At 46.6% G+C, this 15,176-nt stretch overlaps 1 protein-coding gene across 1 annotated transcript in view; it reads right to left on the bottom strand.

Annotated features, from left to right (window-relative positions):
• Positions 1 to 14,501, bottom strand: part of IGFN1 (immunoglobulin like and fibronectin type III domain containing 1) — a 61,222-nt gene extending 46,721 nt beyond the window's left edge. The window contains exons 1-5 of the mRNA XM_050953793.1: positions 14,483 to 14,501; positions 13,397 to 13,519; positions 10,460 to 10,599; positions 9,831 to 9,930; positions 5,430 to 5,475 (exon numbers count right to left, since the gene is read on the bottom strand). Coding sequence (XP_050809750.1) covers positions 5,430 to 5,475; positions 9,831 to 9,930; positions 10,460 to 10,599; positions 13,397 to 13,519; positions 14,483 to 14,501 — 428 coding nt within the window. The remainder of the gene's footprint in view (positions 1 to 5,429; positions 5,476 to 9,830; positions 9,931 to 10,459; positions 10,600 to 13,396; positions 13,520 to 14,482) is intronic.
• Between the last annotated feature and the right edge of the window lie 675 nt (positions 14,502 to 15,176).

The following is a 15,176-nucleotide window of genomic DNA, read 5'->3' as shown; positions in this document are numbered from 1 at the left end:
GGGAAATGCTATGAGGTAGTTTACAGCTCCCAGGCGCTCTTGGACCGTGAATGGCCCTTCCCATGATGCTTCCATCTTATGGGCCTGTTGCGCCTTCAAGACCATAACCTGGTCTCCTACCTTGAAGGAACGTTCTCTGGCATGTCTGTCATACCAGGCCTTTTGCTCTTCTTGAGCATTCTTTAGGTTCTCTTTAGCAAGGGCTAAAGATTGTCGGAAGGTGCTTTGTAGGTTGCTTACAAAGTCCAGAATGTTAGTTCCTGGAGAAGGCGTAAACCCCTCCCATTGCTGCTTCACCAACTGTAATGGCCCCTTAACCTCGTGACCATACACAAGTTCAAATGGTGGAAACCCTAAACTGGGATGTGGTACAGCCCTGTAGGCAAACAGCAACTGCTGCAACACTAGGTCCCAATTATTGGAGAATTCGTTGATGAATTTACGTATCATGGCCCCCAAAGTTCCATTGAACCTTTCCACCAGGCCATTGGTTTGATGGTGGTATGGGGTGGCAACCAAGTGATTCACCCCATGAGTTTCCCACAGTTTTTCCATGGTCCCTGCCAGGAAATTAGACCCTGAATCTGTAAGGATGTCGCAGGGCCAACCTACCCTGGCAAAGATGTCTGTTAGGGCCAGGCACACAGTGTTAGCCCTGGTGTTGCCTAGAGCGACTGCTTCTGGCCATCGGGTAGCAAAGTCCACTAAAGTCAGTACGTACTGCTTTCCTCTGGGCGTCTTTTTTGGGAAAGGGCCCAGAATATCCACAGCTACTCGCTGAAATGGGACCTCAATTATGGGGAGTGGCTGGAGAGGGGCCTTGACCTGGTCTTGAGGCTTTCCCACTCTTTGGCATACCTCACAAGACCGGACATACTTGGCAACGTCCTTGCCCATCCCCTCCCAGTGGAAGGACTTCCCCAACCGGTCCTTGGTTCTGTTCACCCCAGCATGGCCACTGGGATGATCATGGGCTAAGCTTAAGAGCTTCTCCCGGTACTTAGTTGGAACCACCAACTGTTTTTGCGGCTGCCATTCTTCCCGGTGTCCACCAGAAAGAATTTCCTTGTATAAAAGTCCTTGGTCTATAACAAACCGGGATCGATTAGAAGAGCTGAGAGGCGGTGGGGTGCTCCGTGCCGCCGCCCAAGCTTTCTGAAGGCTGTCATCTGCTTCCTGCTCAGTCTGGAACTGTTCCCTTGAGGCTGGGGTCACCAGTTCTTCCTCAGACTGTGGACTTGGGCTTGGTCCCTCTGGAAGCGATGTAGGTGATGGGGTTGTTTTCGTTGCTGGTGAACCGCTCTCTGCTGGTGCACCTGAGGGTATTTCAGGCTCTGGCTGAGCCTTTTGGGTATGGCTGTCTGTTGCTTCTGCCAGTTGTGGCTCGCTGGCGCCCACTGGCGTTGAGTTTGAAGAGGGGGTTTCACTTGCTGGTGCTGGTTGCTGTTCCAGTTCCGGGCCTGGGACTGGAGATGCTGTGGCTGTTTCAGTGGTAGGCATGGAATCCGGGTCCACTACCTCTGTCTGGGTCTCTGGTAACACAGACGGGGCCTCTGTGGACGGTTCAGGAACAGGAATGGGTCTGGAAGCTTGCCTGGTTTGGCTACGTGTAACCATTCCCACTCTCTTGGCCCGCCTCACCTGGTTGGCCAAGTCTTCCCCCAGTAGCATGGGGATAGGATAATTGTCATAGACTGCAAAAGTCCACATTCCTGACCAGCCTTTGTACTGGACAGGCAGTTGAGCTGTAGGCAAGTCTACAGCTTGTGACATGAAGGGGTAAATTGTAACTTTGGCCTTTGGGTTGATGAATTTGGGGTCAACGAAGGATTGGTGGATAGCTGACACTTGTGCCCCCGTGTCTCTCCACGCAGTAACCTTCTTTCCGCCCACTCTCAAATTTTCCCTTCGCTCCAAGGGTATTTGAGAGGCATCCGGGCCAGGGGATCTTTGGTGTGATGGTGGTGTAATGAATTGCACTCGCATGGTGTTCTTGGGACACTTGGCCTTGATATGTCCCAGTTCATTACACTTAAAGCATCTTCCATCTGATGGGTCACTGGGCCGAGGTGAGTTACTGGAGACTGGTGAGGTTGAAGGGTAGGGTATCTGTGGCTTTACTTGGGTGGTATGTGGGGTCTTTGGCTGTCCTCGGTTGTAGGGTTTATGGTCTGTGTGCCCCCTGGGGTAATCGTTCCCCTTGACAGTAGCTTTCTTGCTTTCTGCCAGTTCCATCCATTTGGCTCCAATCTCCCCCGCCTCAGCGATATTCTTGGGGTTTCCATCTTGTATGTACCGTGTGATGTCTTCAGGAACACCATCCAAGAACTGCTCCATTTGTATGAGGAGGTTCAGTTCTTCCAAGGTTTGAATGTTGTTTCCTGTTAGCCAGGCCTCATAGTTTTTTGCAATGTAGTAGGCGTGTTTGGGAAATGACACCTCTGGTTTCCACTTTTGGGTTCTGAAGCGCCGACGGGCATGATCTGGGGTTATCCCCATCCTGTATCTGGCCTTGGTTAGAAAAAGTTTATAGTCATTCATTTGGTGCTTAGGCATTTCAGCTGCCACCTCTGCTAAAGGTCCACTGAGCTGTGACCTCAATTCTACCATGTACTGGTCTTCGGGAATGCTGTACCCAAGACAGGCTCTTTCAAAATTTTCCAAGAAGGCCTCGGTGTCATCACCTGCCTTGTAGGTGGGAAATTTCCTGGGCTGTGGAGCAATATTTGGCGCCGGGTTGTTAGGGTTGGCTGGCACATGCAGCCCAGCTTTTACCAACTCCAGTTCATGTTTTCTCTGTTTTTCCTTCTCTTCATTCTCTTTTTGTTGTTTTTCCATTTCTTTTTGTTGTTTTTCCATTTCTTTTTGGTGTTTTTCCATTTCTCGGTGGTGGGCCAACTCTTCTTCTGCTTGTTTCCTTCGGTAGGCTCTCTCTTCTTCTTCTAGTTTTCTTTTGTGTGCTGCCTCTTGGGCTGCCTGTTCTCTTTGGAAGGCTGCCAGTTTCATGCTTTCTTCCTTTTCTTTCATCTCCATCTGTCGCCTGTGTTCAGCTTCTTTGATTTGTTCTTCGGCGTCAATTTTTGCCTTAGAAGTCATGGTTCCTGTTTTCTTGTGTTGGGGTGCCCTCCGGTGTTTATCTTCTGAACTGCAGGTTCTGTTGCCTCCTGAAGTCTGCCTAGCAACAGTGCTTTTTTCCTTTTCTCTCTCTAGCTAATGTTCAATGAAAGGAAACCAGAAAAACCACTTTATTTGCATGCATATAAGTGCCGGTACTTGCTTCCTAATGGGAGGGCTATTGCATGACAAAAGACGCTCAACAGCCTCTTAATGGCTTCTCGCTTAACATGCAAGCCACAAACTGCCAGAGAGAGCAGAAAAAAAAAAATTCTCTCTGGTTCCCTTTTAAAACCAACTGTTTCTCTCTGCTAAAAAGCCCTTAGCAGAGAAAAGAAAAATATAATATTCCTACTGGCTTCTGGATTCTGTCTATCTCCCACCCACTGCCACCATGTAATAACCTTAGTCCAGATTTGGACCTTAGCGTCCAAAATATGGGGGTTAGCATGAAAACCTCCAAGCTTAGTTACCAGCTTGGACCTGGTACCTGCTGCCACCACCCAAAAAATTAGAGTGCTTTGGGGCACTCTGGTCCCCCTGAAAAACCTTCCCTGGGGACCCCAAGACCCAAATCCCTTGAGTCTCACAACAAAGGGAAATAATCCTTTTTCCCTTCCCCCCTCCAGGTGCTCCTGGAGAGATACACAGACACAAGCTCTGTGAATCCAAACAGAGTGAATCTCCCTCTCTGTTCCCAATCCTGGAAACAAAAAGTACTTTCCTCTTCACCCAGAGGGAATGCAAAATCAGGCTAGCCACTTCAACACACACAGATCTCCCCTGATTTCTTCCTCCCACCAATTCCCTGGTGAGTACAGACTCAATTTCCCTGCAGTAAAGAAAAACTCCAACAGGTCTTAAAAGAAAGCTTTATATAAAAAGAAAGAAAAATAAGTACAAATGTTCTCTCTGTATTTAGATGATACAACACAGGGTCAATTGCTTAAAAGAATATTGAATAAACAGCCTTATTCAAAAAGAATACAAATCAAAGCACTCCAGCACTTATATTCATGCAAATACCAAAGAAAAGAAACCATATAACTTACTATCTGATCTCTTTGTCCTTACACTTGGAAACAGAAGACTAGAAAATAGAACTACTTCTCCAAAGCTCAGAGAAAGCAGGCAGGCAGCCAAAAGAAAAAAGACAAAGACACAGACACTCAATTCCCTCCACCCAAAGTTGAAAAAATCCAGTTTCCTGATTGGTCCTCTGGTCAGGTGCTTCAGGTGAAAGAGACATTAACCCTTAGCTATCTGTTTATGACAAACCCATTCCAGTGCTTCACCACCCTTCTAGTGAAAAAGTTTTTCTTAATATCCAACCTAAACCTCCCTTCTCTGCAACTTGAGATCATTACTCCTTGTTCATCTGGTACCACTTAGAACAGTCTAGATCCATCCTCTTTGGAACACCCTTTCAGGTAGTTGAAAGCAGCTATCAAATTCCCCATCATTCTTCTCTTCTGTAGAATGAACACAGGGTCGGCTCTAGCCATTTCACCGCCCTAAGCACAGCGGCACGCCACGGGGGGTGCTCTGCCACTCGCCAGTCCCGCTGCTCTGGTGGACCTCCCACAGGCGTGCCTGTGGATGCTCCACCGGAGCCGCGGGCCCAGCGGACCCTCCGCAGGCATGCCTGTGGGAGGTCCACCGGAGCCACCTGCCACCCTCCCGGCAACCGGCAGACCGCCCCCCACACCATGCCGCCCCAAGCACGCGTTTGGCTTGCTGGGGCCTGGAGCCGGTCCTGACTAAACAATCCCAGTTCCCTCAACCTCTCCTCATAAGTCATGTGCTCCAGCCCCCTAATAATTTTTGTTGCCCTCCGCAACTTAATTTACCCCTCTTTCATTCTTCATCCCCACCCTTTCTGGAGGTCATATCCACCAGCAGATGAAGACTAGACAGGATGGGACTCTTTCTGAGACACATTGATGCTGCTTCTTAATTGGCCAGAGGTGTTACTGTTGAGATACATGCCACATGTCTCTGTACCCTTTTTCAGCCATTTCCCCAATAAGTTCAGTGCGAGCTAAAATGCAGGAGCAGAAGAGACACAGATCCCTTAAAGCAAACTTTTTGATACAAGACAGTATCAGCAGCACAACCTTGTAGATGCCTCCTACTGGAGAGTGCTGGCACCTCAGCCCCAGAGCCAGTCGCAGAGCACCTTCCATGTGGTGACTCCAAGCAAGCAGAAGCAGGTAGTGTTGCCTGGATGGTCTGTGAAGGGTGGATCGTCACCCCTGCCACAAAGGCTAAACAAGCCTCTTTTATGACACTGGTCCTGCCCCAGGGCCACTCACCGCTTCCTTAACATTTTCCTGTAGTCCTGCAACTCTTTCTTCAGGTCTGTAAGAAAAAGAAATGGCAGGATGTGAAAATGGAATCACTCAACAGGACATAACACAGAACCAAAAAGAGCTTTAGAAAAACAAAGGCCACCATGATGCCTCCACTAATAGGTGTCCAAATTGAGACATCTTAGGCCACTTCTGAAAATTTAGCTGAAAACGCACTTTTGTGGCTAAATGGCGAGCTGTGTTTTAGATCCCTTTTAGTCCCTCTAGTGCACCCTTTAGGTGACAGGCCTGTCTTCCTCTCACCTTTCCCGCTGGGACTGGATCACTGGGTGGCAGCCCCCTTATTTCCCAACCACATTAACACAACAGGTCCAACTGGGCTTGGCACCTGTAAACCATTTTTCTCCAGGGGCTTGTGAGTGACTCAGAAACGGCTTCTTCAGAAACAAAGCATTATTTATTCACCCAAAGGTACATAACAAGCAGAGAAAAGGGATAAAACAACAAAAGGCCGATACACCTGGATCTTACCTAAACTTTATTCTTTTCTTGTAAGTTTTGGCTAAGTTCCACTCAGCTCAGACACCCCTTTTCCTGAGAAAGACAGACAGCTCCTGAAGCATTCTCTGTCTCTCTCTGTCGAAGATCCATCTCTAGCCTCTACTGCCTGCTCATCCCCCTTCCTTTCTAGACCAGGGACTTTAATAGTTTAATATCTCCTTTGATCCCAGATGTGGGTCTGAGAAAAATAAACCTTGCTAGCTGAGTTGGAGCCAGATAGGTGGACATTCTCTTATTATTAGCCTCCCCACTGTTTCTCTCTGATGGTACCTTTTCTTTTCCATTGTTCTATTTCTTGTTTGTTTCCCCTAACCGTCTCCTTTGATTCCGCTTCTTGTAGCCAGGCTGGATAATATTAAGCAGGTTAACTGAAGTGCCTATGATATTCATAGAACATAATACAGATAGCTCTCCTGTTCTCCACACTTACCCTCCTGAGACTCAGCGGGGAATGGTTTTGTTGTTTTCTTGAAACTAACTGATGAGTTGGGAGAGGAGATAGAGCAAAGAAAGAAAAGGAAAAAAAAATCATTAGGTAACACAGTCACCATAATAATAATACTAACAAGCCTTAATACTTATACAAGTGTCTTCCATCCCAGAATCTCTAATCTGTGAAAGTCACAGGGAAAAATCCCAGCCTGGATTTGTGTGTCCAGGTATCATGGATTCCCAATAATTCCCAGTTATTAGTAAATATTTAGACTCACAGACTTTAAGGTCAGAAGGGACCATTATGATCTTCTAGTCTGACCTCCTGAACAACGCAGGCCACAGAATCTCACCCACCCACTTCTGTAACAAACCCCTGACCTATGTCTGAGCTATTCAAGTCCTCAACTTGTGGTTCAAAGACTTCAAGATGCAGAGAATCCTCCAGCAAGTGACCCGTGCCCCATGCTGCAGAGGAAAGCAACCCCCCACCCAGGGCCTCTGGCAATCTGCCCTGGAGGAAAATTCCTTCCCAACCCCAAATATGGTGATCAGCTAAACCCGGAGCATCTGAGCAAGACTCACCAGACAGACACCCAGGAAAGAATTCTCTGTAGTAACTCATATCCCACCCCATCTAACATCCCATCACAGGCCATTGAGCATATTTACCGCTAATAGCCAAAGATCAATTAATTGCCAAAATTAGGCTATCCCATCATATCAACCCCTCCATTAATTTATCAAGCTTACTCTTGAAGCCAGATGTGTCTTTTGCCCCCACTACTCCCCTTGGAAGGCTATTCCAGAACTTCACTCCTCTAATGGTTAGAAACTTTCGTCTAGTTTCAAGTCTAAACTTCCTGATTGCCAGTTTATATCCATTTGTTCTTGCGTCCACATGGGTACTGAACTTAAATAATTCCTCTCCCTCCCTGGTATTTATCCCTCTGATATATTTATAGAGAGCAATCATATCTCTCCTCAGGTTTCTTTTGGTTAAGCTAAACAAACCAAGCTCTTTGAGTCTGCTGTCATAAGAAAGGATTTCCATTCCTCAGATCATCCTACTAGCCCTTCTCTGTACCTTTCCAGTTTGAATTCATTCTTCTTAAACATGGGAGACCAGAACTGCACACAGTATTCCAGATGAGGTCTCACCAGTGCCTTGTATAATGGTACTAACACCTCCTTATCTCTACTGGAAATATGTCGCCTGATGCATCCCAAGATCGCATTAGCTTTTTTCACAGCCATATCACATTGGCGGCTCATAGTCATCCTGTGATCAACCAATACTCTGAGGTCCTTCTCCTCCTCTGTTACTTCCAACTGATATGTCACCAGCTTAGAACAAAAATTCTTGTTATTAATCCCTAAATGCATGACCTTGCACTTTTCACTATTAAATTTCATCCTATTACTATTACTCCAGTTTACAAGGTCATCCAGATCTTCCAGTATGATATCTCGGTCCTTCTCTGTGTTAGCAATACCTCCCAGCTTTGCGTCATCCTCAAACTTTATTAGCACATTTCACTTTCTGTGTCAAGGTCAATAATAAAAAGATTAAATAAGATTGGTCCCAAATCCGATCCCTGAGGAACTCCACTAGTAACCTCCCTCCAGCTTGACAGTTCAACTTTCAGTATGACCCATTGTAGTCTCCCCTTTAACCAGTTCCTTATCCACCTTGCAATTTTTATATTGATCCCCATCTTTTCCAATTTAGCTAATAATTCCCCATGTGGAACTGTATCAAATGCCTTACTGAAATTGAGGTAAATTAGATCTACTGCGTTTCCTTTGTCTAAGAAATCTGTTATCTTCTCAAAGAAGGAGATCAGGTTGGTTTGGCACGATCTACCTTTTGTAAAACCATGTTGTATTTTGCCCCAATTACCATTGACCTCAATGTCCTTAACTACTTTCTCCTTCAAAATTTTTTCCAAGACCTTACATACTACAGATGTCAAACTGACAGGCCTGTAGTTACCCGGATCACTTTTTTTCCCTTTCTTAAAAATAGGAACTTGTAGCGAGGAGGCCTGGTTCCCAGCTGCCCCAGAAGGGGACGAGCCCCTCCGCACGCCAAAGTGGGCAGAGCCAGTGGAGCTTGCACCTGGCCCCCAGAAGTCAAGGTGCAGAACAGGAAGTACAAAAGCTCAAACCCAGAGCTCACTAGGGCCCCAGCCGCCAGAGCAGCCAGACGCCTGTGGCCTAGCTCCCTGTGGTGAGACTCCTACAGTCTGCAATCGATCTGAGGACTGGCCAGATCAGCCAAGGCCTGATGCCGACCAGATCCCACAGAAGCTGTTAAGCCTGCTGGTGGCAAGCTATGTGGAGGAGCTACCAAGCCTACCGCTTGCCGAGTACCCCAAGGAGCCCATCGTGCTTGATTCTGTGGAGGACACCGTCACAATGCAAGTATCTCTAGAGGTGGAGGTAGGAAGTAGCTCGGGGCAGCTGACCCTAGTCTGACTGCATCACACCCAGAGCCAATGTCAGTGTGTTGCGGTCAGGATCCCCACTGACACTGCAGCAGGTCTTCGGCCACTGCTAGGGCTCCGGGCTGGGATGCAGTGGAGTGGGTGGGCCTGCATCCCCCCTGCCACCCAAAGTGCGGGTGGCAGTCTCCCCCTTTCCCTAGTCCTTTGAAGCTAGGACCTGGGCATCCTATTTGTTTGCTCAGCCTCTGCTTGAGGGCCTGAGCTCCTGACTGTTAGCTGCCCTGCCAGGCTAATTCCCCGATTCACCGGACTTAAGGCCAAGGCGGCCTGGTTCCCAGCCACCCCGGAGGGGGACGAGCCCTGGACAAACCCCTCTACAGAACTACGTTAGCAATTCTTTAGTCATATGATACAACCCATGAGTTTACAGATTCATTAAACATTCTTGCTAATGGGCTTGCAATTTCATGTGCCAGTTTCTTTAAATTTGTATTATAGCAGTACCTAGAAGCTCCAACCAAGATCAGAACCCCTTTGAGCTCGCTGTACATACACATGGGAAGAGGCTGTCCCTCCTCCAAAGATCTTATAATCTAAATTGATAAAGGAAATATTACCACGCCATTTTACAGATGGGGAGCCTAGGCACAAGAAGACTAAAAGTCTTGCCCAGGATCACACAGGAAGACTGCAGTAGAACCAGACACTGAACTTGGAGCTTTTGAGTCGCAGGCCAATACAAAAACCACACGACCAACCTTTGTCTGTCTGTTATAACAGGTGACTTCTATCCATCACCAAAGTAGGAGGAGCGACTGAAGAAGTCCAATCTCCTGCGTGTACAATACTCCCTTTCCTAGAGAAAGGAAACCTGGACAATGGTCTCAGCAATCACCAGCATAGACTGTTCTCTGTGAAAGTCAAATCAGAACGTTTTCACACAGGACCCAGCCATTCCTACCTTGAATGACCTTGAGGCCAGCAGTGCATGCAGCTTCCCCATACTCATTCACAGCAGAGCAATGGTACAAATCAGTATCTTCTGCAGTGAGTTTGTTTATCTTAAAGAGAAGAAGATAGTATGAGCTGGCAGCAGTGGTGAATGAGGAATCTCTCCTCTTCCCAGATGCTAATCTCCTTATGAAGTAGCTGCAAAGTATCATCCTTGGTCCTCTTTCTGTTCTCAGGAGATTCCTAAAAGCTTTGTTTTCTTTAGTGCTGTGTGTTATTGCAGATTCAATGCCACCCATACTCACTTCCATCCATGATCCATCTAGACAACTGTGCTCCTCTGGGACAATTCAGTTTACAAAGCCCAGGGTGAAGTTCCTGCAACTTGACTCTACATAACTCCTCCAATATACCCCAGTCTTGACCTCTAACACCCTCTCCTAGTCCAGTCCTGAGTTCCTTGTACAGAGATCTGCTGATCCCTTCAATCCTGAGCTGCACTACTTTCTGCTATTCTTGTCCTGGGTTCCCCACACAGCTCTGTTGATATCCACAGCCCCCCTGCTATCCCAGCCTGAGTTTCTCTCTTCCTATCTCTTTCTGCTATGCTGGGCCCAATATGCCATAACTGACCCTTACCTGCAGGATGAACTCATTTGTAATGCCATTGAAGGACATTTGGTATTTGTCAGGATTGTTCATTTCTTCTTTGCTCCGCTTCCATATCACCTTGGGCGGGGGTTCACCCTTAACCACAGCCCTGAACACGGCATTTTTACCTTTCAAAAGAGGCAAAACATTAGTTACTTAGGGGAGGAGGCAGGAGCTTGGATAAAATAGGACCAAGCAACAGTTGAGCTGCCTGCTTTTCAAAAAGCTGACTTGAAAGGTATCTTTCAGACTCATCCACTGACCGATACCATTTTGTCCCTGAATTTTTATTTCTAGGCAGAAAATGCATTTTTCATAGGACTGATTTTAATCCTAAAGATTCAGATCCAGATCTGGAGTCAACCACACCAACATTTGTGGGGATGAGGAGTGGATTTGGAGTTCCACTTCAGGCCCAACTTGATTTTTTCCCACATGTTAATGTTAAAAAAACCTTAATGTTCTGTTTAAAAAGTTTGTTTGAGTTTTTTGGAGGGGAGGTACATAATCTATTAAGGATGTTGCACATGAATTTTAAGGATCTCAGTTCAAAACTTTGTACACATACACACACAGAACTACTGATGAGAGCTCTGCTATTTAGCCATGTCTGGCCGCCAGTCTGGCAGATGCACTATCATCAGCAAATAGCACCAGTGATTCCAATCATCAGTGGCTATAAATGGAAAGGACAATTTTAAAGAAGAGAGAGATCCCTCCCTAATCCAGCATAAAAACTCTATTCAGTATTTGGAATGTATGTTCTCTTAACAGAAATGTTCATTAATCCTTTCTGAGCAATCAGGCCCTATCCTCAGCGCACAAGAGTTATGCCATATTCCCTGCATCGTCTCAGCATCTTGTCCATTTGGCTTCTGCTGACTCCACCCAGCTTCCTCCTTTTCTTTTCACCTTGAAAGACACATTGGTTACTTTTGCAATCTTCCCAACACACATGCAGTAAATTATCCCAAGCACAGACAGTAAATTTGTGACCACTGAATGTTAGTTTCTGAGGGTCCCTTTAGCGTAGTAGATGTGAGGACAATAGAGATGGTCAGAAAATGTCTTTGTTTCCAGAGAAAAGTTAGATTTTGTATTGAAAAAACAATTTTTTTCCAGCTTTCATCCCCAAACAGCCAGAAACTAGAAATTGTTTTCCAACAAAAAATGGAAACTTTTCATAGAAAGCAGCCCCTTCTCCATGGAAGTTTTGATTTTGTCCAAACTCCAATTTTCAGTTGGAAAAAAGTTTCAGTTGAAAAATTTTGACTAGCCCTAAGCAGGGACCATCTTTTTGTTCTGTGTCCATACAGTGCCTAGCACAACAAGGTCCTGTAGTCCATGACTGGGGCCTCTGGCATTATGCAAATACAACTAACATAATAATAAAGGACCGTATTTATTGCGAGGTGGCCCTGGTAAAAATCTGGGGCACCACTGGAGGGCATTGCATCCCTCTATAAAATGCACAACAGTCTATGGACAAGTGACATGATTGTATGGAGAGAGAGGAGAAAACTGAAAGCTGCAGGTGCTGGAAATCTATCCATCTTGCAGAGTTAGGGACTTTACACAGGCTTTGCCACATTCTGCAGAGTCCATACATACAATCTGAAACATTGCTCTAGGGAAATCAATGAGAGTCTTTCCACAGATGTCAGTGGGCTTTCGATCAGGCCTTTGGTGATGATGAACTGGCCTTCCTGTAAATACCACACACTGCAACCCAGGGATGGATTTACACCTGATGTGCTCCTAGGCAAAGCATGTTCAACGCTCCCCCTGCCTAAGCTGACATTCATGTTTTCCATAAAAAATTAAACACAGAGAAATATAAACACAGCCTCCCTGTGAAGGCATGAGACCCTCCACCATGCAGGTAGGGTTGCTAACTTTCTAATAGCACAAAACCGAACACCCTGCCCCGCCCCTGCCCCGAGGCCCCGCCCCTTCCCCCAGGCCTCAGCCCCCTCTTGCTCCATCCCCCCTCCCTCCATTGCTCACTCTCTCCCACCCTCACTCAAACTGGGCTAGGGCAGCGGTGCAGGATGGGGGTGAGGTCTCAAGCTGGGGGTGCGGGCTCTGGTGTGGGGCCAGAAATGGGGGGTTCAGGGTAGGGTGACCAGATAGCAAGTGTGAAAAATTGGGCCAGGAGGTAGGGGGTAATAGGAGCTTATATAAGAAAAAGCCCCAAATATTGGGACTGTCCCTATAAAATCTTCAGCAGCTGCCCCACCCAGCAGTGGCTCACAGAGTCCCCAGGTGGGCTGACTTGGATGCTCACCCTACTCCAGCCCCACATGCAGGGTGGCCAGGAGCCCAGTTGCAGCAGGAGAGCTGTATGTATTAACTTTTTAACTTTTAACCCACTTTTAACTATTAGGAACCCCCAGAACACCGACGATCCTAGGCACATGTCTACTGTGCCTCGCTAGAAATCCGGCCCTCCTGCAACCTTAATCACACCACTCCTTGATGTAGTGGGGCCAGCCGAGGACAAATGGAGGTGTCAAGCCCTCCTGCCACCCCTCACTTTAATGGGGGTTTAATCTCAATACTGAGCTTTTTAAATGCTTCAGCAGAAAATGAAAATAAACCAGCTGAAGTTTCTATTGTAAAACATTTTACTCTGATCACATGGAAGTAGATCAACCTGCTGTAGAGTTCAAATGGCTCTGTTTATACCATATGAGCCAGATTCTGATCTCATTTTCACGGTGTGAAGTAATAACAACTCCACTGCCATCAGGGGGGTTACTCCAGACTTATACCAACGTGACTGAGGCTTTAGCCACACAAGAAAATTTTATTGAATTAACTATTTCAAAACTGACAATTAAATCAATAGTTTTCTCATGCAGGCAAGGCCTGAGATCAAGAATCTGGCTCTGTGAGATTAACTGTTTCTTAAGAGCATCTCACCTTCCTGTAATGTTAAGGTGATGGGTTTTCGCTCAAAGTCAGGTGTGCTACATCCTTTCGGAATAACTTCAACAAACTGCTTGATGGTCACCCCTGGGATGGCAGATTTCTTACGAGGTTTCACTGGAGAAAAAAAAATTAACATGAATTCAAGTTACACTGTGAACTCTTCAGGGCAGGGAGCATCTCTTAATATGTGTATATATGATGTCCCGTACAACGGGGCATAGCTCGTAGTTGGGATCTCTGAGCATAAGCACTACTGTAATACAAATTCATAATAAGAAATAGAGGTCTGAACAGCAACAGTCAGATGTGGATCTGGACATTCCTCAAGTTCTGGGTGTTCAGATCAGAGATTTTAATTTGACCTGTTGTAAATTAGCAGCCAGGCGGCTGGTTTAGATACAAGGTTTTTGTCCAGGCACGTGTCTCATAGACAAAGCAATTAGGCCTACTGATCCTTTGGAACTATTCACAGGGCTGCCCAGATGGGGGTGGGGGGGCAAGTGGGGCAATTTGCCCCAGGCCCCGGGCCCCACAGGGACCCCAATGAGAGTTTTCGGGGCCCCTGGAGCGGGGTCCTTTACTCGCTCCGTGGACCCCAGAAAACTCTTGTGGGGTCTGGGCCCCCAGAACTTCTTCCGCTCCGGGGTCTTCAGCGGCAGCGGGGATCCCCCAAGATGTGTCTTCGGGGCACTTTGGCAGCAGGTCCCAGAGCAGAAGGATCCCCTGCCACCAAATTACCATCAAAGCAGGGGGGCCCCGCCACCGAAGACCTCAGGCCCCCTGAATCCTCTGGGCGGCCCTGGTTATTCAAGCTTTTGGACACTGCCAATCGTGGGGTGATTATTCAGAATTCCACATGCTGATCAGTTGAAGTTTTGGATCTAGGAAAGGATTGTGGCAGAGATGTACAAAACCTACTAGACTAGTGAGTCCATCCCATTGCAATGGCAAGATACAGTTCCCTGACAGAGGACACATCACATATGAAACGCAAACTATAAGAAGGCAAGACTGGCTCGTTTCTGATGAAGATCACAGGTTGAGTTCACAGTTTCTTGGTTTGTTGTTCTTTCTCACCTGCTCTACAGCTTTCCATTGTCATTCTGAAGGTCAGCACTACAGCTTAGTGGATTCTCCTGCAAAATAGAAGATAGTTTCATTGCTTGGGGACGTTTGTATGCTTGGGGACATTTGTAACTCATGAGGTGTGTGGAAAGACCTAATATCCAGAAGCTATTTAAAATCTTTTCCTTATTTTGCCTGCATCAGTTTGCCCCATCCTCAGTTGCTAGACCCCAGCACTCCAGAGGAGAAAGCCTAGTTCATTAGCATACCTCCACTGCTTATTCCTCAAAGAATCGCCTCCAGGCATCAAATTCCACCTCCACCACCCTTGCTTTTTTCATTATTGCTTATAAACTATCACTACGTTATGACTGAAGTAACCAAGCAGTTAACAGGACTAAACCTGATTATTTATTCAAGCCAATTTACACATATAACAACATTCCACCATTGCATCTTCTGCCTTCATACTCCCTTGATTCCTTCCCCCAGATGCTGCCTGGGTGTTCTCAGGTTGAAAGAACTGGGCACACTTAGTCTAAAGGAGAGAAGGTTGGTAGGGAAACTTATAATAGTCTTCAAATATATAAAAAACGGATATAAAGAGGACAGTGTTCAATTGCTTTCCATATCCACCGAGTGGAGGGCAAGAAATAATTGGCTTGGTTTGCAGCAAGGGAGATTCAAGTTAGATATCAGGAAAAAC

Source organism: Gopherus flavomarginatus, chromosome 5 (assembly GCF_025201925.1).
Source record: "Gopherus flavomarginatus isolate rGopFla2 chromosome 5, rGopFla2.mat.asm, whole genome shotgun sequence".
NCBI classification, from domain to species: Eukaryota; Metazoa; Chordata; order Testudines; family Testudinidae; genus Gopherus; species Gopherus flavomarginatus.
Note: the sequence above shows the minus strand (reverse complement) of the source record. Positions and strands in the feature narration are given on the sequence as shown.